The sequence below is a fragment of the Leptomonas pyrrhocoris genome (genome assembly GCF_001293395.1).
Source record: "Leptomonas pyrrhocoris isolate H10 chromosome Unknown, whole genome shotgun sequence".
Taxonomy (NCBI): Eukaryota; Euglenozoa; class Kinetoplastea; order Trypanosomatida; family Trypanosomatidae; genus Leptomonas; species Leptomonas pyrrhocoris.
The window spans coordinates 60,323-81,901 of NW_015438389.1; the positions used below are offsets into that span (position 1 = coordinate 60,323).

A 21,579-nucleotide genomic window follows, 5' to 3' on the forward strand; every position below is an offset into this window, starting at 1 on the left:
TTTTGGAAAGGAAAAAAAGAAGAAGCAGTTGCAGCAGTGTACGCACCCCCTTTTTTTCGGCTGTCCCTTTCATTGTTACTGCTCTGACAGCTGTGCAACGGGAGGAAATCACGAGGGGAGATGAATCGGAAGCTCCGTGCCGTGCGCTCTCCCTCTCCCCGTCCCGCCTCTCCCCTCCCCTCTCGCCGACCTCCTCTCCAGGAGAGGCCGCTTCTTTGGGTGTTGTTGCTCCGCCGTCCCGCCCTCCTCACTTTGGAGGTTTTTTCGCCCCTCCCCTCCCCAACCCCTCGAGGTGGAAATGCAGACGACCCGAGTCTGCAAGAGACTCCCCTCTGCAGAGTCTCCTATGTGTGTTACAGCAGTGTGCATTTGACATCAACCCTTTAATGAGCGAAGAAGAAAGGACACGGATAAAGTAATTCGATTCACGGGGTGCAGTGATGTTTATGAACGTCCTTTTCTTTTCCTTCGTCGTTCTTCTCTCCCTCCTCGATGAGAGTCGCGAGGAGTCGAGCTGGATTTTCCAAACCAGCGAGGACGGTGCTCCATCCTTCATGTCTCGTTCGCTGTCTCTCTCTCTCTCTCTCTCTCCCGCCAGGAAGAAAGAAGACAAAGGAAAGAAACCCGTGTGAATACACAGCAAGTGGAGCGAGAGAAGCAAGGAAAAGAGAGGGAGATCAGCAGCTCATTCAGCGTGTTGGTGCTTCGCTGCGTCACGCTTTCCTTTCTGTGTTCGATCATCATTCCACCCCTCTCCCCCTTCTCCCCTTCGTCCTTCTCAATTGTATTTCCTTTTCCTTTTCTTGTTGTTTTCTGCAATAAAGCTCGTACCATCTCTCCTTGTATTGGCAGTGTTTGTTGGAGACTGGCCGCCTGCTGCCGCCGCCCTTTCCTGCGACACCACCGTACCTCTCGCCCACCGTGACGGTCGTGAAAAAGAAGAAGAAGAGCAGCAACGAAAAACGGCTTAGCATCGTCTGTTTCTTTTCCCGGTGGTCCGCAGAAAGGTAAGGCATATATATATATATATATTCATTTAAAACGGACATCATGCAGCGTCCACCGCGGCCGGAGCCGACGCGAATCTCGTCCTACTTCTTCGAGCAGCTCCAACCCGTTCGCCACGACGACGATGACGTCGGCAACGGTGCGAAGGCGAAGGACCACACCGCCGCTGCTGTGGAGGCGGCGGAAACAGCGACCCCGTCGCCTCCGTGTGTGGTAACGCCCCCGGTCGCTTACCTGAAAAGCCTCTTCGAAACCGGGCCTGAGGGGCCGCACCGCGACGGTGCTGGGGAGCCCGCTCCCATCTTCTCAGCACCCCCGCAGCCGCAGCAGCAGCGTGACCTGCAGCAAGTGCTGTGGACGTCGTTCACTCCCGCCCCCTACACCGAGAACTTCTCTACCTTCCTCACTGATGAGAGCGGCATCACCGAGCGACTGCGCGGGGCCGTGGCGGAGGCGTGGGAGAGCGTGGAGAGCGTCATCCAGCGCAACAACGACCGTCGTGCGCGCTTGACGGCGCTGACGGAGGAGACGGCGGCGTGGCGTGACGAGGTGCGGTCGAAGCTGTACTGGCAGTCGTCGGATATCGTTTCGCGGTACGGCTTGGAGGTCGGGGGCCCGGCCACGGCGGATGGCGCCAGCACGGCGGCGGCGGCCGCACAGCAACCGCACCACAACGGCGCCGCCGACGAGCACATTTTGCTTGACTTCTCTGTGCTGCAGGAAGACCCACAGGAAGGCACTGCTGCCGCCACCGCCGCCATCACGCCGCACCGAACAGCACAAGACGCGGATCAAGACGATGACAGCGACGGCGTAGACGGCGAGAGCGACGGGGCGAGCGCTGCACCCACCGTGGATGCGGCGGTGCACGTCACGGCAACCGCGCCGCAGCTGCAGCGTGCCAAGGCGTGGACGACGGACACAAAGGACCTGCTCGACCCCTGTGCCCGCCCGCACCCACTGCGACGCATCTTCGCTCCGCTGCAGCGCGAACGTGACACCTTCCCGAAGTGGACGACGCTCCTCCTGCGCGATGTGCGCGAGGTGCAGCAGACGAAATTACCCGACTTAGAGGCGCGGCTGCGCAGCTCGGTGCTCTTCAAAGTACCGCTGCACCGCCCGTTTTTGGAGGCCCGGGCGGTGTTGCAGGCCTGTGCGACGCAACACCGGGCAGCGCCGGCGGTCGAGGCCGGGCAGGTCGCGGCGTATCGGCAGGTCGAGCAGTTCGCACGGAGGCTGACCGCGTTTCTTCACGAGCAGCGGCCCACCGCCGTCACGCCGGACGGGCGCGATGCCGCAAAGAACGTGGAGGAGGACCTTATCACCGACACGGGCGAGCGCTGGGCGACGGCGGAGACGCTCTGGACGATGTTGCTGACGGAGCTGGACGCGTGCAAGCGCTTCCTCGCCGATGCCGTGCCGCGCTGCACGACGCTGCACGACACCGTGATGGCGGAAAAGGCGGTGGCGCAGCGCACGCTGGAGGAGCGCCGTGCGGCGTGCGAGGCGACGCTGACTCGCATGAAGGCCGAGGCGCGGACCTGCTCGGAGCTGCTCACCCGCAACGGACGGCGCACCTTGGCGGCGGTGGCGGAGATGGAGGAGAAGTTTGCGCCGGACCAGGCGCGCCTGCAGGCCGCCATCGCACGTCGACAAGCGGAGCTGACACAACTGGCGGCGCTCCAGGAGAAGAACGTGCGACGTGTCCGCGAAGCGCTCAAGGCGTGCTTTGTGGATCAGATGAAGTACGAAGAAGCCGCGCAGGCGCTGTTGCAGGACCAGGTCAGCTTAGCCCAACTCGAGACGAGCCATCAACAACTGCGACGGGCTGTCCAGGTGCGGCACGAGGGCGTGGTGGAGTGCGAGAAGCACGCCGTGCTGCTCGCGCAGCTGCTGGAGGACGCCGACACGGTCGCTCACTCCCTCTTCTCTGTCAGCGAGGCCCATCAGCGACGGATGGCAGACGAGGATTACTTTGTTCAGTGCCGCCTCGTGGATCAGTGCACGCTTACGCTGCAGCAGCGCTGTCGGTGTCTGCACGCCATGGCCGCCCTCTACGACCAACGCTACGCCACGCTCGAACAACGCGCCGGCGGGTCGTGGCAGCTGCAGTTTCTGCTCGCCGGCGAACGCGATTGGGCGGTGGCGAATCTGGCCGACGTGCGCGCTGAATTTGCGCTGTTGGAGCGGGACTGGGAGACGGTGCGCGACATGCGAGCCGCCATGGACATGGAACCGGCGGCGCTCGACGTCCTCGTGCACACGGCGGAGTGGGCGACGCTGAGGGCAACGCTGCTGCGGCTCGATGCCCCGCCTCCGTTGCAGCGGCAGCTGCCGACGTTGCGAGCGCACGCCGAGGCCGTGGCGCACCCAGCGGCGGGGTGTGGTTCGCAGGCGGTGCGCCGGCTTTTGACGAGTTGATGCAGGAGAGAGAGGATCACACACAGGCTGTCGTTTTGCCTCTTTTCGCTGCTCACCCCGGTGATGTACATTCCTTGAACACACAACCGTCTACGTTGGTATTATTTTTAGTATTATTTTTCTCGAAGTAGCATTGCGGATTCCTACTGCCGCGGCTGGGGCGAAAGCACCCGAAGACACCGTCTATGATGTACAGCACTCTTCGATTATTATATATACATATACTTCCGGCTGTCGACATCTGCTACGGATGCGCAGGTTAAGCGGTGAAAATCAAGAGAGAACAACCATAATACATATACATATATATATACGTCAGTATCTGTGAACGGAAAAATATTGCCCGCGGTTCCTTCGGTAAACGTGGCCGTGTTGTGTCATCCTGCGCTCTGTCAAGGAGAAAGCAAATACATCGCGGATTGGCTGCATCGCACAGCGATGCAACGCGTGGAAAGAGGAGAGAGAGGGAAACATAGCAAAAAGCAGCAGCAGCAGCAGCAGCAGCAGCAGCAGCAACAAGCTTATGATAGCTGCGTGTCGTAATGCAATGAGACGCTTCTCCCTCCTTCTTCCTTCTTTTCCTTTTCTTTTCTGTTGTTTCCATATTACTCTTCGTCTACTCCGCTCTCCTCTCACAGGCAACCAACCCCCGACATATCGACAGCACACGACCACCCGGCGTTGCAACCTGCATACACATCTAGCTGCGTGCGCCTTTGCGACTCTCCGACACACCCATACACACACTATATACGTATCATGAAGATACCCGCTGCGGTGCACCCTGCCAATCATTTCCACGTGCAATGCCTACTCCTGCAGGCCGGCCTGTGCGCCGACGAGGGCCTCTACGCTCCTCGGCGAGGTCAACGCCGGGAGTTGTACCGTCTGGCTCACGCCCTGGCCCTCTCACGAGTGGCGCTGGAGGAGTGCTCGCTGGAACCTCGCCGTCAGCCGCAGCGGCATGAGCCACAACTCCACGATCCTCGAGATGCTCCCCAACCGCGGCAGCAGACGCAGCAGGACAGCGATGTTCATACTAATCAAACGACGATGAAGCCCGTGCACGGCGCGCAACGACGAACAATCACGCAGCTGCTCAGTGGGCTGTCCGACCGTCTCCCTCCTCTTCCACAGCAGAACACTTCAGAATCCACTGGAAGCGGTCAATCAGCACCCGCATCATCGTCAACGTCATCGTCGTTGCGCTCTTCGATTTCACAAGCCGCTCATGTCTCCGCGTTGTTGTCTTCCATGGGCGACGTGGCTTTCACCCCACCCCATCGCCTGGTGCCCCTCTACGCACCTCGCACCCTCCTCCCACCCATCCCCTTCTACCCCTTTCATGATGATGTGACGTACGACGCTGCCGTGCATCACGCGTCACTGCTGTCCAAGCTACTCGGCCCCTACGGGTTTGAGGTGGCGCTGACCGGGGCCATGCGCCGTGGCTGCCCGGTGGCGACGCACGCCGACTACTTGATCTCGCTGACGGAGGAGGCGACGCGTGCGGTGGAGTCGGTGCAGGCGATGCGTGCCACGGGCGACACAAGCGTCTCACAGCAGCAGCAGGAAGAGGAGGAAGAAGAGGCACAAGAAGAGCGGCCGCCCCGGTCGTGGAGCGCGAAGAAGCAAGAGCGCACGTCGGCCGCCTCGCCGGTGGCACACAAATCGGCTGCCGTCTCTCGCAGGGTAACCGGGGCGTTGCATCGGGATGCGTTGACCATCCCCATCCCGGCCCCCGCCCCCCACGCCAGCACCGCCACCGCCGCGGCTTCTTCTGCAGAAACGCTGAATGTCAATGGGAGGGCAGGTGATGACGCCATGGGCGATGTCCACGCCGCCCCACAACGGCGGCGCCCAGGTGAAGAGCACGCGGCACCAAGGAAGCAGCTCTGCAGTTGCGTGACGGCCTTTGCGGCGTCCGATGTGGTCAGCCCGCAGGTTGCGCACCGCACCCAACGCGCGATCCAGCAGCTGGTGCAGTGCGGCTACATCGTTGCTGGACAGCTCCCGCTGCTGACTCCTGCCTTCTTGTGCCGTCGGCAGCCGGTTGCCGTGTCGGTGCGCTACGACACACGGTGTCCGACGCAGGTGCCTCCGATCGAATGCACTGATCCACACGTGCTGGCGCGTCTCGAGCTGCATCGAGTGAATTTGCTCTTCAGCCCATGTCACGCACGCGCCACACGACATCTGTTCTTGACGGGTCCGCCGGCGTTCACCGCGCACGTCACGCTGCAGGCGCTGGCGCGCGGCGTGGACCTGAACATGAACGGAGCGTTCGAGTGCGTCGCCTCGCAACGGAGCGTCAGCCCGCACCACGACAGCCCGGCTGCTGCGACGACGTTGAACACAGCTGGTGAACCAGTGCTCACAGAAGATGCCGTGAAGAGGCCGGGTGCAGACTCGCCGGCGATGGAGCCTGCATCGCCGCTGCATCGAGAGGTGGTAGAGCAGCTGCTGCTGAGCAGCGAAGAGGACGTCTTCGCGGTGGCCGGGATGCCGGTGGTTGATCCGCTTCTGCGCGGTGTGTATTGCCAGATGCATCACCTTGAGTAAACTCCGTTCAGAAAACTATCTGCTATGTTCTTTATTATTATTACTACTTCTTCTTCCAAATGATGGACGTGGGGCGCGTCGCGGCTCACCTCCTTCCCCCCTCGCACACCATCAGCACTGCTATTTGGTCCCTGCGTACATGCATCGTTGCACGCGAGATGCCTCCAGAAAAAAGAACGCAAACAAGAAGTACAACACAGTGGGCGGCGCAAACGCCCCCGTTGACGCGGGTTCTTCACCATGCATCTGTAAGAACGGGAAAAAAAAGAAAAGCACTTACAAGTGAAAGCTGGAAAAGAAGGGAAAACCTCTCATTCGCTGTTCTCGTTGACGTAGCTTTAAAAAAGGACAAAAAAAAACTTTTCATCGTCCTCTTCCTCCTCCACCCCACCCCTCCTCTTATAAATCGCAGTTCACATTCTGTAGGTGACATCATGCAGCCCTATCTTCGCAAGCTCCGCAAGCTGAAGCGCAGCAAGCCCAGCGACCTGGAGGAGAGCGTCGCCAAGACGCTCTTCGAGCTGGAGACGTCGCACAAGACCCTCCGCCAGGAGCTGCCGCGCTTCAACATCAACGGCGTGCGCATGGTCAAGGTGCCGCGCTCGAAGAAGACCGCCATGGTGATCTTCTACCCCCTGCGCTTCCTGATGCTGGTGCGCAAGGTGCAGCGCGTGCTGACCTCCGAGCTGGAGAAGCGCCATTCGGGCTGCATCGTGCTGCTGGTTGCGCAGCGCAAGATCACGAAGCGCCCGACGGACTTGTACAAGCGCCAGAGCGTGCAGCGCTCCAAGACGAGCACCGCGGTGTTCGAGAACATCCTGAACGACCTCATCTACCCGAGCGACGTCGTGGGCCGCCGCTGGCGCTTCCGCACGGACGGCAGCAAGATGATGAAGGTGTTCCTCGATGCCCGTGACCGCAAGCGCGTGGAGTCCCGCCTGCGCGTGATCGCGTACGTGTACAAGCAGCTGACGCACCGCCGTGTGTCCTTCGGCTTCATGTGGAACCCGAAGCTGCAGCAGGTCTCCACCCGCTAAGCTATCCAGAAGTGAAGCGTAAAAGGGAAAAACAGGTAGGGGGAAGAGAAGGGAAAAGGACGAGGATGACGACGTGGGGCGAGCGAAGACGGCATCATGCTGCGTTGTGGTGAACACTCCACGCGCGTGAGGGTCTTTCTTGTTCTTTTCGGAGGTGATGCCCCCTGCGACTCTCTGTCGGCGTTAAACCGGGCCCGTGTTGGTTTTTCGCTTTGTCCCCCGCCGTCCCCCGCTCTCTTCTCGACCGCGTGCTTTCTTCTGCCTTTGCTTTGGTTTTGCTCATCGGGTGCGTGAGGTCGACCGTGAAATCCTCCCTCTTTTCCGCTGTGTGTTGGTTCTTGTTTCTCATTTCATTTCAAAGCTAAAACAGACAAAGAACAATAACATCTCCCCCCGAAAAAGAAAGATTGAGGGAAACGCGCTGATGATGTCCGTCTGCGCCGCGGATGTCGCAGCGTTGAAGGCAACACTTTCATCGTGCGTGCATTCCCCCTTTTTTTTTAAGGGGGAGGTCTCACGCTTGCCTTGATAAGCGCGCCGAAACGCAGCGAGTACCGCCCTTTCGTATGCTCTTCGCATATGTATATATATATATATATATGTGTGTGTGTGTGTGTGTATTTCTCTCCTCTCACATGCACGTTTGCTTGCGGCTCGACAGAGAGCAACCGCCTTCCTGCGGAGTGTGGAAGGGAAACGTATTTCGCTGCTATCTCGGTATGAAACCTCCTGAGTCGCTCGACTCCTCTTCCCCCCCCCCCCTCTTCTTTTCGTCTCTTTGAAAGCTGCTCTCCCCTTCCCCCTCGAGTCGTATTCCACCCTCCGAAAAGAGATCACAAGATCCTATTTCAAAGGAATTTCTTGTTCTCTCTCCCGTGTCCTCTCACTGTAGTTTCCTTAATATTAATTATTATTGCGATTACCATCATCTCCCCGTGCCACATCGTGCTCTCTCTCTCTGTGCGTGTGTGTATTTTTTCTCCTTCTTTTCCGCTGCTGCTACCTCACATGCTGACGTAAAACATAAATCAACCAGCAACCAAACAGAAACAAGAATCCCTTGCGATATTGTTGAGCTTCGCTCCCGAATATATATATATATATATATATATATTAAAAGCGCGATTGCGCCGTCACTGGCACCGTCAGCCAAACAACACAACACATCTGAGCGCTGCTGCTCCTTCCTCCGTCCTTCCTCCCCTTCGCTTTCCACGCTCCACGTGCGTTCTCACATCAGTACTATTATTATTATTACTATTGAATTGTGACAGCGCAGCATCGCCCTTTTGTTGGTGTTCACATATATATATATGCAGAGAGAGAGAGAGTTTTTCTGTTTGGTTCTTGTCTGCGCATCTGTGGCACGCCAGTCATGGAGCTTCAGGCGACCATGGCGCTGGACAGAGACGCGGTGAACACCGTGACACTGCGGCTGCTTCCCCCGTCCACCGCCCCCGCCTCCGCCACCTGTTGGCTTCTCCTCCACACCGTTCCCATCACCGCCAGCCTCTCCCGCACACTCAGCCGGTTGGTCTCCATCGAGGAGACGGCCATGGCGCAGGCCCCGCTGGAGCTCACACCACCGCCGACAACATCCACAGCAGCGATGACGACACGACCAGCGGATGGCATCACCGCAGCAACGACACGAAGCAGCGCCTCGCGGCGACTCGGCGAACAGACGTCTGCTCTTTCTTCCGCTGCTGCTTCCCATTCGCCCTCGCCGTCTCCTTCTGCTGCCTCCTCGGAGTCCAGCGCGCCGTCGTCGGTCAACGCGTCGTTCGCGCAGGCCCAGACGGCGGGCTGGGTGGAGCTGGTACGTGTCGGCTACATCGTGAGCGAGATACACGCCTACTGTATTCTGCTGAAGTGCCACTGCCCGTCACAGGCGGTGTGGATGAAGGCCGCGCTGGAAGAGGGCGCCGCGTTAGCTGTGACGGCCCCGGTGGAGTTCGTGAGTGATGAGCAGCCGACCACTGTCACCCGGCGCACCTTTGCGGAGACGTGGGAAGAGGGGAAGGTGGCGGCGGCGCGTGAAGAAGGGCGAACCGACGCGGGCACTTCGCCGGTAGATGGAGGTGCAGACACGCAGATGGACGCCGGAGTGGCGATGGGATCCGCCGCGCCGCTCCTCGCCCCACACGCGCGGCGACAACAGCGGATGCGGGAGACGCAAAACGATGGCGACGGGGCTCGTGTGGTTGTTGGTGAAGAGGGCAGTGCGGACGGCGCGGCGGGGCAGGGGCAGAGGTGGCGCACCGAAGTTCACGTCATGTCGCTCTTCGACGCGGTGACCACGATTTACTCGGTGCGGGACGGGGAGGGAGGGGAGAACGACGAGGCCGGCGGCGAGGAGGTAGACGAGCACGATAGTAGTGCTGGACGGCGGGCATCCGAGCTGCGTCGGTCCCTCCGTGAGACACCACCGCAGCAGCAGCAGCAGCAAGATGGCAATAATAACCGCAGAGGTGGTCACAGTCGTTTCTCGCAGGTGCTCCGACGGCCGGCCAGCGATCAGGCCCTGTCAGCGCCCTCTTCTCCCGCGCCCTATCACCGCAAGTCCCCCATGGCGTCTTCTGCTGCGGCAGTAACCGCGGCGGAAGGCTCTAGAACACCACCGATGGCGGGCGCCGGTCGTGCTCGTGGGGCGATGACAGCTGCGAAGGGCGTTGCCCCGCCACCGTCGCCGCATACCGCCCGATTCAATCGCCAAGCACACACGCCACTGCACCTACCGAACCCATGCGGGGGGGAGGCGGGCGCTACGCCGCTGCGGCTTGACAGCTCCAACACGAAGTACTATGCGAAGGATCCTCAGCAGCGGGGGCGGGCCGCAGAGGGGTCCTTGCCCGTATCACCAGAGGCGACAACAGCGGGCTGCCTCCGCGAAGAGTTCTGCGCCATTTGTCAAGTAGACCCGCTGCGCAGCGCCGCCTGCGTGACGACGCTGTGTCAGCACTCCTTCCACCTGCACTGCTACGCGCAGCTTCCGTCGGGGTCCGCAGAGTGCCCGCTGTGCCGCTTCTCTGTCTACGAGCTGCTGAACGACGCTCGCTGCGAGGTGTGCGGCACCTACGAAGACTTGTGGGTGTGCCTCATCTGCGGCCACGTCGCCTGCGGGCGAGCCCGGCGGGACCATCAGCAGGAGCACTACCGCAGCTCCGGCCACTCCTGCGCGTGGCAGAGCAGCACGAACCGCATCCGCAACCTCAGCTCACGCATGTTCCTCCACCAGGAGGTGGCGCTGCTGCTGGACGAGGCGGAGGCGGACGAGGCCGCGCCGTCGGCGTCCGCTGCAGCCGGGGATGGAGGTGGCTTCGATCCGCTGCGTCACATGTCCTGGGCGGAACCCGTCGACTCCGACTTGCGGGAGGCGCTGAACGAGAGCAAAGAGGAGGCCGTCGCGCACTACTACACGTCGTTTCTTCAACAGCTGGCGGAGGAGCAGCGGCTATACTACGAGCAGCGTCTGGCGCAGCTGCGCGGTCGTCGTGAGCGTCGTCGCTGGCGCGCGGAGATGCGGAAAGAGGAGGCGGACGAAGACGCAGTGCACAAGCGGGGCGCAGAGAGTGGAATGTGCCACCATGGCGCACAGCAACAGGCGTCGCCCTACGCCTCCGTGTACGCCGTTGTTCGCGAGGAGCGGCGGCAGCGGCGGCACGTGCTGGCGGAGTACGTCCCCGCCACGGTGCAGCTTCTCCAGCAGGCGCAGCGGGCCTCCACCAGCTTGTACAACACCCTCAAGTCATCACGGGATGACGTGCAGCAGCAGGTGCTGCTCCGCTCGCACTTCAACGCGGGACTGGTCACGGAGCTGGGGCAGGTACGCCAGCGGACGCGCGAAGCGGAGAAGAAGGGGGAGAAGAACCTGCAGGTGAAGAGCGCTGAGGAAGCCGCGCTGCAGAAGAAGGTGGAGGAGGCGCTGTCGGCACTGTAGCGCATTCGTTTCTATCTTCTTCTCCTTCTTCTTGCTTTCCTTGGTCTTCCCAGCTCTTTGGCTGTTGATGGATACTGCCATTCAAGTACGCCGACCGGCTTTTTTTTTGGGGGGGAGGGGTTCTGTCTTTCCATCTCACGCAGGTACACTTCTTTCTTCCACTAGTGGTGACGTTGTTGTTGCTGATCTTTCGTTTTCCTGGACGACTGTTATCGTGTGAGTGTGTGTGTGTGAGAGAGAGAAGTGAATGGGAAGCGTATTTGGTGCTACCAAGAGCGTGATGCCTGCAAAGAGGAGAGATGACCCATGAGCACAGAATATTTCATGTTTTCTCCTATTTATTGCTGGAACACGCCACCATCGCCACGACTTCCAAGTTAGACCATGCGCTGCGGCTTCGGACGCGAACAGCTCTACATTTGCTACCGCCCACCTCGCGAGAAATATAGGCTCTGTCGATCTTTCGCAGCCTATAGCATTGTTTTGTTTATTTCCCCCCCCCCCAATTTATGTTATTTTGTTCTTGAAGTGTTCCTATCAACGCGCTTAATAATACTATTCCACCTACTACTAAATTTTTCCCCCTATTTTTTTCCGCAATTCAAATCTTTGGGTTGGTCTCCCTCCCTCCCTTCCTTTCGCCTCTTCTGTGTCTTCTCGTTGTTAATTACGTAGGCTCTCCGTTTGCTGTTGTCATCATGACCGTTGATCGAGCTGCGCGGGTTTTTGCTTGTTGGCTTTTCTCGTCTCACCTCCATTGATACTTTGGTAGTATTATCATTTCTCTTTTCTTCGTAAGTGCTAAGTACATATATATATTTTGTATTTTCCCCCGTTCGTGTAGTGCTGCTGTTTCTGCCGGAGTGGTGTGCGTCTTGTGTGGACGCTGCGCTTCCCCGCTGTGAAATACATATACTTCTATACATAAATACTCTTGTTCTTCGCCGGGCACATAGGTCAGTTGTGCGTGAACATATCTTCTAGACAGAGGTAGAAGGAGAAGGAGGAAGCAACGATGGCGTCGGTTCCTAACCTGACCATCTACGAGGCGTGGCAGTCCACACTGGTCTCTTTCCTTGTCCCTGCCTGCGTGCTCTCTGCCTGGCCGGTCTTCGTGATCGTCTGCGCGGCCAACCGAGCTCCGTTGAAGCTGCTGTGCATCCTCGCCTTGGTGTCGCTGGCCGACGGCCTCCTCGGCAGCTGTGCGTTTCCTCTCACCCATCAGTACGCCTTCACGCCCTCGCAGAACAACGGTCTCTTCTACGCCGGCTCCCTTAGCTACTGGCTTGGCGGGTTGGTCCTGGGCCCCGTGATGGAGGTCGGCGGCGCACGGAAGTCAAGTATCGCGTTGAGTCTCGTGGGCCTGCTCGGTGCAGCCTTCTCGGCGCAGGACACGTTTGTGCTGACCTTTCTCGGCCGCTGCTGCAGCGCGACGGCGACGGCCGGCCTGACCACCTTGGTGGAGTACCTGCTATACGCGGAAGCGCGCCTTCCCCGCGGCGGTCCGGGCGAGGGCGACGAGCAGTACCTCGACAAGGAGCACCACCCCAGCAGCGGCAGCGGCGGCGGCGATCCAGGCGCGGGCATCGACAGCCTGGGCGGCGGCGTGCTGACCATGTACCACCAACTGCGCCCGCTAATGCTCTGGGCCGCCATGCGGCTGGGTCAGTACGCGATGTTCGCCACACCAATGATCTCGACAGGGCCGTGTTGGGCAGCGACGGTGTGCTATGCGGTGGTGGTGTTGATGGTGTGGAAGGTGTTCCCGCTGGCGAGTCGACGGAAGAAGCTGAGCGGCGATGCAGGAGCGGAGGCGGACGGCCTTTTCCCGGGCTTGGTGCCCGCGAAGAGCCGGTTGCTGTCGTTGCTCTCGTCGATGCTCTCCCCAGCAGTGCTGCGATGGGGGCGCTGCTTTGCGAGCACCTACGCCGTTTCCATTCACACGCTGCTGCAACCGAAGCAGGTTGCGCGGCATCTTGTTGACATCCTCTTTGGCGGCCTTTTCCTTGTCTTGTCGCTGCTGTGGGTGCCAACGCTCGAGATGTACGACGACAGCATCCCGTTCGGCTTTATCTTTCAAATCTTCATGATCGCCCGCTTTCTCGGGAGCACGATCTCGCTGCCCGTGTGGGCCGCAGGATGGGCGGAGGCCGCGCTGGTGCTCCTGTTAAGCGTTGCCGCACGCGTGCTGAACACCTCGCGCGACTACGCCATTCCCGTGACGATTATGCTGGCCGGCGTGGTGATGCACCTGGTGGCCGGCGTAGCGCAGACGACCGGCAGCTTGTGGAGGGCCGAGTACCCAGCCGCCACCGCTCCGCTGACCTTCCTATTTCTTGTGCACGCGCTGACAGGCATCAGCGGGTGGCTGTTTCTGCTGGTGATAGACGGCAAGTACATGGAGGACGCGTTCGTGTTTGAGGCGCGGTGGATTTATGCACTGATGTGGGTGGAGGCGGTGGCCCTCGCGCAGTACATCGTGAAGCGGGCGCGGCAGCATCGCGAGACGACGGTTCTGCCGAGCAGCGGTGTAAAGGAGAGCTGGCGCGAGGGCGGTGCTGAGTGGTGAGACGCGCTTGTTGATGCCGCAGGGTCAACTGCGTGTCCTGCTGGACGGCTAACAAAGGGTAGAAGCTTCCAGAAGGTATGGAAAAAGAAAGGAACAGGTTGCTGTTTTTTTCCTGCTGTTGGTGATGGGGAGGGATCAAATTTTGACTTGGTGTAGGTGATGCGGCCTTCATATATGTTCGTCGTTGCGGCTTGTGTCTCTTTGCGGGGGACGTTGAATCCCTCCAAGCCAACTGTGCTCGCCGTATGTATACATAATTTATATATTTAGACGCCGTGCTTGCAAGAGTTTAAGACGACCTTTTTAACTTCTTTGTTTTTTTTTTGAGTATAATTTCCTTTTGTTTTTGTCACCATCGTCTCCTCCGCATCATCGATATCACGCACCACGGTTGCGCGTGGTTTTCTTGCTCTTCTCTCTTCCTCTCTCTCTCTCTCTCTCTCTCTTCACGAGTTACTGCTCTGACAGCTGTGCAACGGGAAGAAGTCGCGAGGGGAGATAAATCGGAAGCTCCGTGCCGTGCGCTCTCCCTCTCCCCGTCCCGCCTCTCCCCTCCCCTCTCGCCGACCTCCTCTCCAGGAGAGGCCGCTTCTTTGGGTGTTGTTGCTCCGCCGTCCCGCCCTCCTCACTTTGGAGGTTTTTTCGCCCCTCCCCTCCCCAACCCCTCGAGGTGGAAATGCAGACGACCCGAGTCTGCAAGAGACTCCCCTTTCGGGAAGTTCAAACAGTGTCATTTGAAAGAAGAGGCATAAGACGCTGTCAACCCGTAAAGGACAAGGGAGAAAATGGATGTGATGGCATTTGTTAACACTTTTTTGAGCTTCCGTCCTTCTTCTCTCCTTCCTTCCTCAACGGAGCGCCGTCGACGAAAAAAAATTTTCCTTTGAGTTCGCGCACTCTGCAAGGTGACGTGAGGTGGTTTATAACTATTTATATACATATATATATATGTATGAAGAAAACGGAGGAAGCCGAGAAAGGCGAGAAAAGGAATTGTAGAAAGAAGAAACATGAAAAACAAGAAATGATGCTGCGTTGACTGGCCTGTATCGCCGACGGTGAACGCGCATTCTTTCTTCTCGCTGCTGCGGCGTTTCGTTGCCGGTAATGCGGGCGCTGGCGCGGTGTCGTCTCGTTATTACTTCTTCTTCGCCACTCTGTTTCTATGTGTGTGTGTGTGTGGGTGGGGGGGGGAGGCGGAGGGGCGGAGGGGCAGGGGATTTCATCACCACCTTTTCGCCTTCCAGCACAGTAACTGTTGAAGGGCACTCCGAAAGCGGTCTCTTCACGCGCATCTCTCCTCGTCTTGCCTTCTCCACTCTCCTCAACAATAGTACTACTACTCAAAATAATCAAATCAGCGAAGGCGCTCGCCACTGAGTAGTTTACCTTACTGCCCTGTATCGACTCTATACATTATTATTATTATTATTCCTATTATTGCTTTCTGTATACACCTGTGCTTTACGCATTTTCCTCCCTCGCGTACGTGCCGGCCTTTTCTTTTTTACATGCTATCTCTGTCTCATTGAACCCCACACACACTCACAACTCTCCACGATAACTCACATCAGCCTCCCACTCCAAATTTCTTCCTCGGAAAGAAGAAGAGGACCAATCCGATATTTTTTTTTCGTTGTACTCCAGCAGGACGTGATGTAAGCGCACGCCTGCTCACACGAGACAACAAACACTTCAGTATATATATTTATATAAGAAGAAAGGGAACACACAATGGCCTCCTCTGCCTCCGCCTGCGCAGCGATCAATCCCGCCACGGACGCCCTCATCATTGTGGACATGCAGAACGACTTCCTCGTCGACGGGGCGCCGTTGCACGTTCCGGGCGGTCTTGCTCTTGTGGAAGCCATCAACGCTGCATCCCGCCAACTCACCTTTCGGTGCCAGGTCGCGACGCAGGACTGGCACACAGAGGATCACTGCTCCTTCAAGGAACAGGGCGGCCTGTGGCCCCCGCACTGCGTCCGCGGCTCGCCTGGCGCCGACCTCCACGCCGACCTGCGCACGGACCACCTCCATTGGATTCTCCGCAAAGGCACGAGGCAGGCGGCCGACAGCTACTCCGCCTTCGCGGACGAGTCGAAGCAGCCAACGGGGCTGGCCGGCCTGCTGCACGCCCTCGGTGTGACGCGCGTAGTCGTGTGCGGGGTGGCGTACGACTACTGCGTCTTCTTCACTGCGATGGACGCGCGGAGGGGCGGCTTCGACGTGGTGGTGGTCGCCGACTGGTGCGCCGCCGTCGATGCAGCGCAGGTGCCGGCGCGCACGGCGGCGCTGCGGGAGGCGGGTGTGCGTGTCGTGGAGAGCTCAGCCTTGTCAGCGGAGTAGGTAAGACGCCCAAGAAGGGACAAGGGGGGTTGAGAGGGATTTGCAAAAGGAAAAAAAGAACCCGATGTCGGTGCTCGTCTGTGGGTACGATCATTCGGAGGGAGGAGGGAGGAGGCAGTTGTTGTATCACGTGCGCTGCGCACGGCGGCGGCCCCCACGTCCCTCTCACCGCTTCTCTTCTTATTTCTTTCTTTCCCCCATTTACTACCTTACGCTATTACGCTGCTTACTGCTGCAGCTCTGCGCGCTGTCACGGCCTTGCAGCCCCTCACCGACATCCTTGCGTTGATTGAGATGAGCGACGCCGCCGAAGAAGTCAAGAAGAAAAAGAAAAGCGCAACAAGAAAAGGAAACGAGTGGCGGAAGACGAGTGCGCTGTAGCACGTCGCAGCGGTGCAGCTCTTATGCGATAACGAGCAGGGCAACAACAAGGATAATAGCAATAGTAAAATGCAGATGTGCAGATACATATATGTGAGGAAGTACTTCAGCGCTCTGTAGCGATATTGATATGTATATAGTGGCTTTTGCTTTGCACGACGCCTCCCCCGCCGGAACGCAGACGGCGCTTATGGAAACGCTCTTCATCTCCTCTCCTTTTTTCATTTCTTCTCTTCTTCTCTCTTTGTATATTGTGCGGGGTGGCGCACTTACCACAGTCCCTTAGCGTATCCACAAGAAACGGGAGGTGACCGGTTTCTTGACGGCTCAGTCTCGAATAGCAACGATCAAATCAAACCCCAAAAAAGTTTTAAAACCCCAAAAAAAAACTCTTCGTCGTCTCTCTCTCTCTCCCCTCTCTCTCTCTCTGCGTGTGTGTTGTTTCTACGCGCTGCACCTCAAACTTTTGTTTTTCCCTCCTCTCCCCTCTGTGTTGTCGTGTCCTTCTACAAAAGGCACGTGCATCCAGACGGAGCGTTGGCGCACCGCAGAGTAAGTTCACTTCGTTGGCCTTGTATGTTGTTGTCTTCTTTTCTTCTTTTCCCGTCTCTGTCCTCTTTTTGTTTTTTTTCCTTAGGTTTCTGTTGCCGCCAAAGAACGGGAGCCTGTTTGTAGCCGTCGTGGTGGTTGTTTGCCGAGTGTTGCCGCTTGTTTTATTGTTTCCTTCCTCGTTGGGCCAAACACGAGTAAGTTGTGTCCGCTGCGCTCGTGAGAGAGTAGACCCACTTCTCTCTTTCTCTCTCTCTATATATATAGAGAGAGAGAGTGTCTCCCTCCTGTTCAATCTTTCTTGTTCTATTGTCGCTGTGGATGTTGGCATGGGTGTGCGAGTACAAAAATAAATAGGTTATTCTTCTTACTCTGTTGTTTGTCATTGCTCGCGGCGTGTGTGTGCGCGGTGTATTGATTACTTACCAGCTGCTGCGGTGCATAGCACTCTGATTCCTACACCTCTCTTTTACCTTTTGTTTGCTTGTTTCCTCTCTCTCTCGCTCCAGCCAGCGCGCGTGCCCTGATCTTGCTCCTGCTTCCTGTCCTTGCACTTTCCCCTCCCTCGTTCGTTCAGGTTTATTTAATTTTTTTTCTCTTTTGTGAGGTCCGCGCCGTGCCACCGTTACTCAGCGGTGTTATTATTGTTCTTCTTGTTATTTCTCCGAGCACGCTCGTGTCCACACGCGTCAGGAAAGGCGGGAGAGTTCTCAGCTGAAACAACCGTGACACACACACACACGTATATATCGTGTTATCTCCCGAAAAGGCAGAGAAAGAAAAAGAGTTGTGCCACTTCACGTCCCATTTATTATTATTATTATTATTTCTTTCTTTATTATTATCTGTCTCGGTGTTTCGGCCTCCGCCCGCCTCCGCCCTCGTCCTCCTCCTTCACCTCTGCGTTTCTTCTTTCATTCGCACCGTGAAGAGGAGCAAAGCAGTTGTACCGGGGCAAGGAAGTCAAGCTAGCAGGAGACCAAAGGAAACCTCAAAGAACATATTCTAAAGAAAACAAACGGCGCAGAAGCGATTTATATATATATATATATACACACACACGAAATGTCAGACCCTGCACCCGCAGCTGACACGCCGTTGGAGCCGCCGAGAGTCCCCGCTGCGGCAATGCCCGGTGCACCCGCCACCGCAGCCGCAGCGGCCACCGCCGGGGCGAAAGGGGATGTGAAGATTCCTCTGGCGACCGCGTCGGCGCCGGCGTCGCCCGCGGCGAACCAAGCCCGGCACAACAGCGCCAATAACAGCACTATTGCAGACTCCACAGCCAACAACAATAGCGGTACCGTTGGTATCATCAGCGATAACACCACCGTCGCGACGCCGAAACCGCCGGCGCCGGCCGAGACGCGCTTGAACGCAAATGCGAAGTCCTTCACGCCGTCCGCCGTGCCCCCACCGCCACCGCCACCGCCGCCGATGATGCCGCCGGCAGCGGCAGGGGGAGGAAATGGTACGACTCTCCCACCCGCCCAGCAGCCGCAGCACCCACCACCACCACCACCACAGCAGCAGCAGCAGCAGCAGCAGCTACCACTACACCAACCACAACCAACAGCGCCCAAGGGCAATCACTACAACAATAGCAGCAGCAAAGCTGTGTTGCCGCCGCCGCCGCCTCCGTCTGCACCGACGGCGCCCGTATCGGCGAAGGGCGTGCCCGCAATGCCAAACCCGGGCAGCAAAACCATGCCGATGACGCCGCAGTACCCGCCGGGCATGCAGCCGGGAAAGCAGCCGATGATGGGCTTCGGCCCGACCCCTTTTCCAGGTGCGATGCCGCCAGAGATGATGGGCGGTCCTGTGCCTGGCGGGTACATGATGCCGCAAGGTTTTATGCCGCCGCCGCCGGGCATGCAGATGCCCCCGCCACCGCATATGCTGTACGGCCAGCCAGGCGGACCGCCGCCGCAGGCTGTGCCGGGTGGGATGATGTGGATGCCGCATCCCCAGCAGCCGAACCCGCAGCAGCCGCCCAACCAGCCGCAGCAGCCCGGCATGCCGATGAATGGTATGTTTCCGATGCCCATGGCGATGCCACAGATGCAGATGCCGCCACCACACGGGCAGCTACCCGGGCACCTGGCCATGCCTCCACCGCGGCCAGGATCAGCAGGCCCAGGCGCGACAGCAGCTCCGCTGTCCGCGTCGTCTTCTTTTTCGCATCCACCCGCACCGGCCGCGGGGCCAAAAGCGGGTGTGGTGCCGTCCCCGATGCCAAACGCCAATGCACAACTCCGCCCGCCGTCGCACGGGCAGACACCAATGCTGCCACAGCCACAGCAGCACCAGCAGCAGCAGCAGCACACACACCCCTTGCCTGGCATGATGCCCGGCATGCCGCCGCCGCCGGGGATGATGGCGTACTTCCAGCCCCCTCCCGGTATGATGCCGCCTGGCATGATGCCGGGTCCGATGATGGCCCCGCCAAGCATGCAGCAACAGCAGCAGCTGCAGTTCCAACAGCAGCAACTTCAGTTTCAGCAGCAGCAGCAGCAGCGGTCAAACACGGTGAACAACAGCGTGCCGAGGCAGCCATCGCTGACGGTGCCCATGCCGGGTTGCGGCAATAGTCTCTCCGCATCGGGTATTATGCTTCCGCCGCCCCCGCCCGTGTCGAACGCCGCCGCAGCAGCAGCAGTGACAGCAGCACCTGGGACGACCGCCGCAGCAGTGGCGACGGCTGCTGCTTCAGGAGCCACGCAGGCCCGCATCAGTGTGGGCAACGCGACGCTCGCAGCCCTCAACTCGAAGGAGCCGCCGAAGTTCTCGTGTGTGCTGCTCTCTGGCATCCCGGCAGTCGGCAAGACAACGCTCGGCCGCGAGTTGGTGAACAGCCTTAAAACCGATGGCATGGGCTGGGCCTTCTTTAGCGGCGCGGACTTCCTGGTTGAGCAGCAGGGCAAGCGCTCTGTCTGGGAGACAACGAGGGAGGTCTTCGACGCCCTCAGCACCCGCCTGGACGAGCTGCTCGAGCAGCAGCGAGAGAGCCGCAGCATCAAAGGGCTCGTCATCGACAAGAACTGCAAGGGCATTGAGGATGTGTACTACCTGAACGCGCTGCTGCGGTCAAAGAACATCCCCTTTGTCGGGATTGTGGGCCTGGAGTGCGCGGATGACGAAGTGCTCGTACGGCGCATGGGCGGCGACGATGACTTGAAGGAAAAGCTGAAGTTCCACCGCGTGATTCACGCCCGCATCGTCAGCCTGGCGAAGAGCGCCGGCATGTACCGCTTCGTCGACGCCACGAAGAGCAAGGACGAGGTCGTCCAGCAGCTGCGGACGATGGTGTTGGGGTGCTGTGCCCAGCCGCCCAGCCGCAGCATCGCCGGGCACCAGTACGAGGACTCCCGCGCCAACGTCATGGTGGATGACTACAAGGAGTACAGCGACGTGCTCACGCACCTGTTCAAGTGTGTCAGCAACCGCGGCTCGCAGTTCCCCGGCAGCGCCGACCTGCTCCTGCCCTTCTCCACGAAGGAGATGACCGACAAGAAGACCGTCAACGCCCTTAAGTCGCGCTACGGCATCCGCAGGAAGGTCTCCGGCAATCGCTACCTCCTCCTCTACCACGAGAAGAAGCTGTACCTCGTGCCACCGCACATGCGCGCGGTGCTGCTGATGCCGCTGAAGGCCTGGCTCGGGACCCGGCTGGAGGGCGAGAAGGTTGGCACCTTCGTGCTGGAGGGCGACCTGGCTCGCCTCTGCCACGACCGTCAAAAGGAGATGTTTCTCGTGTACGACGCCTGCTACTGGAGCGAGGCCGCCGACCCGGCGAGCAACACGATGCTGCACATGACCTTCGCCGAGCGGGAAGCATTCCTGGCCGGCAACATGTGCAACGAGGCGCAGGCGTTCATCGGGGCGGATACGGAGTGCGTCGTCGTGCACCAACCCACTCAGAAAATGAGCACCGCGCTGGACATGCTCGACTCCGAACTTTACCCGAGCGACGGACTCGTCTTCCAGGCCGTCAACCCGCTGCACCGCAGTGACCACGCCTTTGTGTGGCAGCAGCCGTCGTGCCTGACGGTGGACTTCCGCGTCGGGCGGCAGACGGACACGAAGGCGTCGCACGAGTCGGACGTGCTCGACGGCAACGGGGACTCCCGCCGTGGGTTTCTCCCGTCACAGTCGCCAAGCAATAGAAGTGTTTCTGCTGCTGCCACGTCTGGTGTCGGTGCTGCTGGCGCTGCTGCTGCTGCTGCTGCGACGCGCCGTGGCAGCACCGACGCCTTCCTCGACCTGCCAGTGCACACCTTCGCGCTGGAGGTGTACGACAAAACGGAGAAGATGTACGTGCAGTACGAAGACGCCACCGTGGACGTGCGACACCCCGACGTGGTGGAGGGCTGCATCGTCACCTGCAGCCTCGTGGACGGCAGCCCGCGCCGGTGGCTCTTCCGTCGCCTTCGCTACGACGTCCTGCGCCCGATATATAAGATGGACCTCGACAAGCTGCTCGGCGCCTGTCTCATCCCGCGTGCGAAGCTCGTCTCGTGGCTGCTGAGCGAGCAGCTCGTGCCGTCGGAGATACAGCCGGATGGGCACGGAGGTGCGGGTGGTGTTGGCGTCGCCGGTGGCACCTCGAACATCCCGAGCGTGCCACCGCCGTCGTACGACGCAGCCGCCGCGGCGGTCGGCAGCATGAGCAAGAACGCCGCGCCGATGGGTCCGATGGGCGGCACAAATGGGACGCTGTTTCCGCCACCACCGCCACCACCGCCGCCGCCGCTCCGCGCGTG

At 59.3% G+C, this 21,579-nt stretch overlaps 7 protein-coding genes across 12 annotated transcripts; all 7 read left to right on the forward strand.

Annotated features, from left to right (window-relative positions):
- Positions 1–822: 822 nt before the first annotated feature.
- On the forward strand, positions 823–3,429 carry ABB37_09622 (hypothetical protein; the record flags this gene model as incomplete). The annotated part of the gene is made up of 1 exon (XM_015809199.1): positions 823–3,429. The coding sequence occupies exon 1, from the start codon at positions 1,051–1,053 to the stop codon at positions 3,427–3,429; it is 2,379 nt and encodes a 792-aa protein (XP_015652135.1). The 5' UTR covers positions 823–1,050.
- A 636-nt stretch (positions 3,430–4,065) lies between these two features.
- Positions 4,066–5,991, forward strand: ABB37_09623 (hypothetical protein; the record flags this gene model as incomplete). The annotated part of the gene is made up of 1 exon (XM_015809200.1): positions 4,066–5,991. The coding sequence occupies exon 1, from the start codon at positions 4,189–4,191 to the stop codon at positions 5,989–5,991; it is 1,803 nt and encodes a 600-aa protein (XP_015652136.1). The 5' UTR covers positions 4,066–4,188.
- A 410-nt stretch (positions 5,992–6,401) lies between these two features.
- ABB37_09624 (putative mitochondrial ribosomal protein S7) lies at positions 6,402–7,028 on the forward strand (the record flags this gene model as incomplete). Of its 2 annotated transcripts, none has more annotated exons than XM_015809201.1 (1): positions 6,402–7,028. In XM_015809201.1, the coding sequence occupies exon 1, from the start codon at positions 6,426–6,428 to the stop codon at positions 7,026–7,028; it is 603 nt and encodes a 200-aa protein (XP_015652137.1). In that variant the 5' UTR covers positions 6,402–6,425. The 2 variants fall into 2 exon arrangements, with proteins under 2 accessions (XP_015652137.1, XP_015652138.1); XM_015809202.1 differs by having other exon boundaries at positions 6,416–7,028.
- Positions 7,029–7,811: 783 nt separating this feature from the next.
- Positions 7,812–10,968, forward strand: ABB37_09625 (hypothetical protein; the record flags this gene model as incomplete). 2 transcript variants are annotated; one of them, XM_015809203.1, is made up of 1 exon in its annotated part: positions 7,812–10,968. In XM_015809203.1, the coding sequence occupies exon 1, from the start codon at positions 8,404–8,406 to the stop codon at positions 10,966–10,968; it is 2,565 nt and encodes an 854-aa protein (XP_015652139.1). In that variant the 5' UTR covers positions 7,812–8,403. The 2 variants fall into 2 exon arrangements, with proteins under 2 accessions (XP_015652139.1, XP_015652140.1); XM_015809204.1 differs by having other exon boundaries at positions 7,835–10,968.
- Positions 10,969–11,641: 673 nt separating this feature from the next.
- ABB37_09626 (hypothetical protein) lies at positions 11,642–13,537 on the forward strand (the record flags this gene model as incomplete). The annotated part of the gene is made up of 1 exon (XM_015809205.1): positions 11,642–13,537. Exon 1 carries the CDS (start codon positions 11,984–11,986, stop codon positions 13,535–13,537), a length of 1,554 nt encoding a protein of 517 aa, XP_015652141.1. The 5' UTR covers positions 11,642–11,983.
- Positions 13,538–14,869: 1,332 nt separating this feature from the next.
- Positions 14,870–15,886, forward strand: ABB37_09627 (alpha/beta-hydrolase-like protein; the record flags this gene model as incomplete). 4 transcript variants are annotated; one of them, XM_015809206.1, is made up of 1 exon in its annotated part: positions 14,870–15,886. In XM_015809206.1, the coding sequence occupies exon 1, from the start codon at positions 15,272–15,274 to the stop codon at positions 15,884–15,886; it is 615 nt and encodes a 204-aa protein (XP_015652142.1). In that variant the 5' UTR covers positions 14,870–15,271. The 4 variants fall into 4 exon arrangements, with proteins under 4 accessions (XP_015652142.1, XP_015652143.1, XP_015652144.1 ...); XM_015809207.1 differs by having other exon boundaries at positions 14,897–15,886; XM_015809208.1 differs by having other exon boundaries at positions 14,902–15,886.
- Positions 15,887–16,543: 657 nt separating this feature from the next.
- Positions 16,544–21,579, forward strand: ABB37_09628 (hypothetical protein; the record flags this gene model as incomplete). Its single annotated transcript, XM_015809210.1, has 1 exon — positions 16,544–21,579. A coding segment is annotated over exon 1 (3,698 nt), but the record flags the coding sequence as incomplete, so codon positions are not given.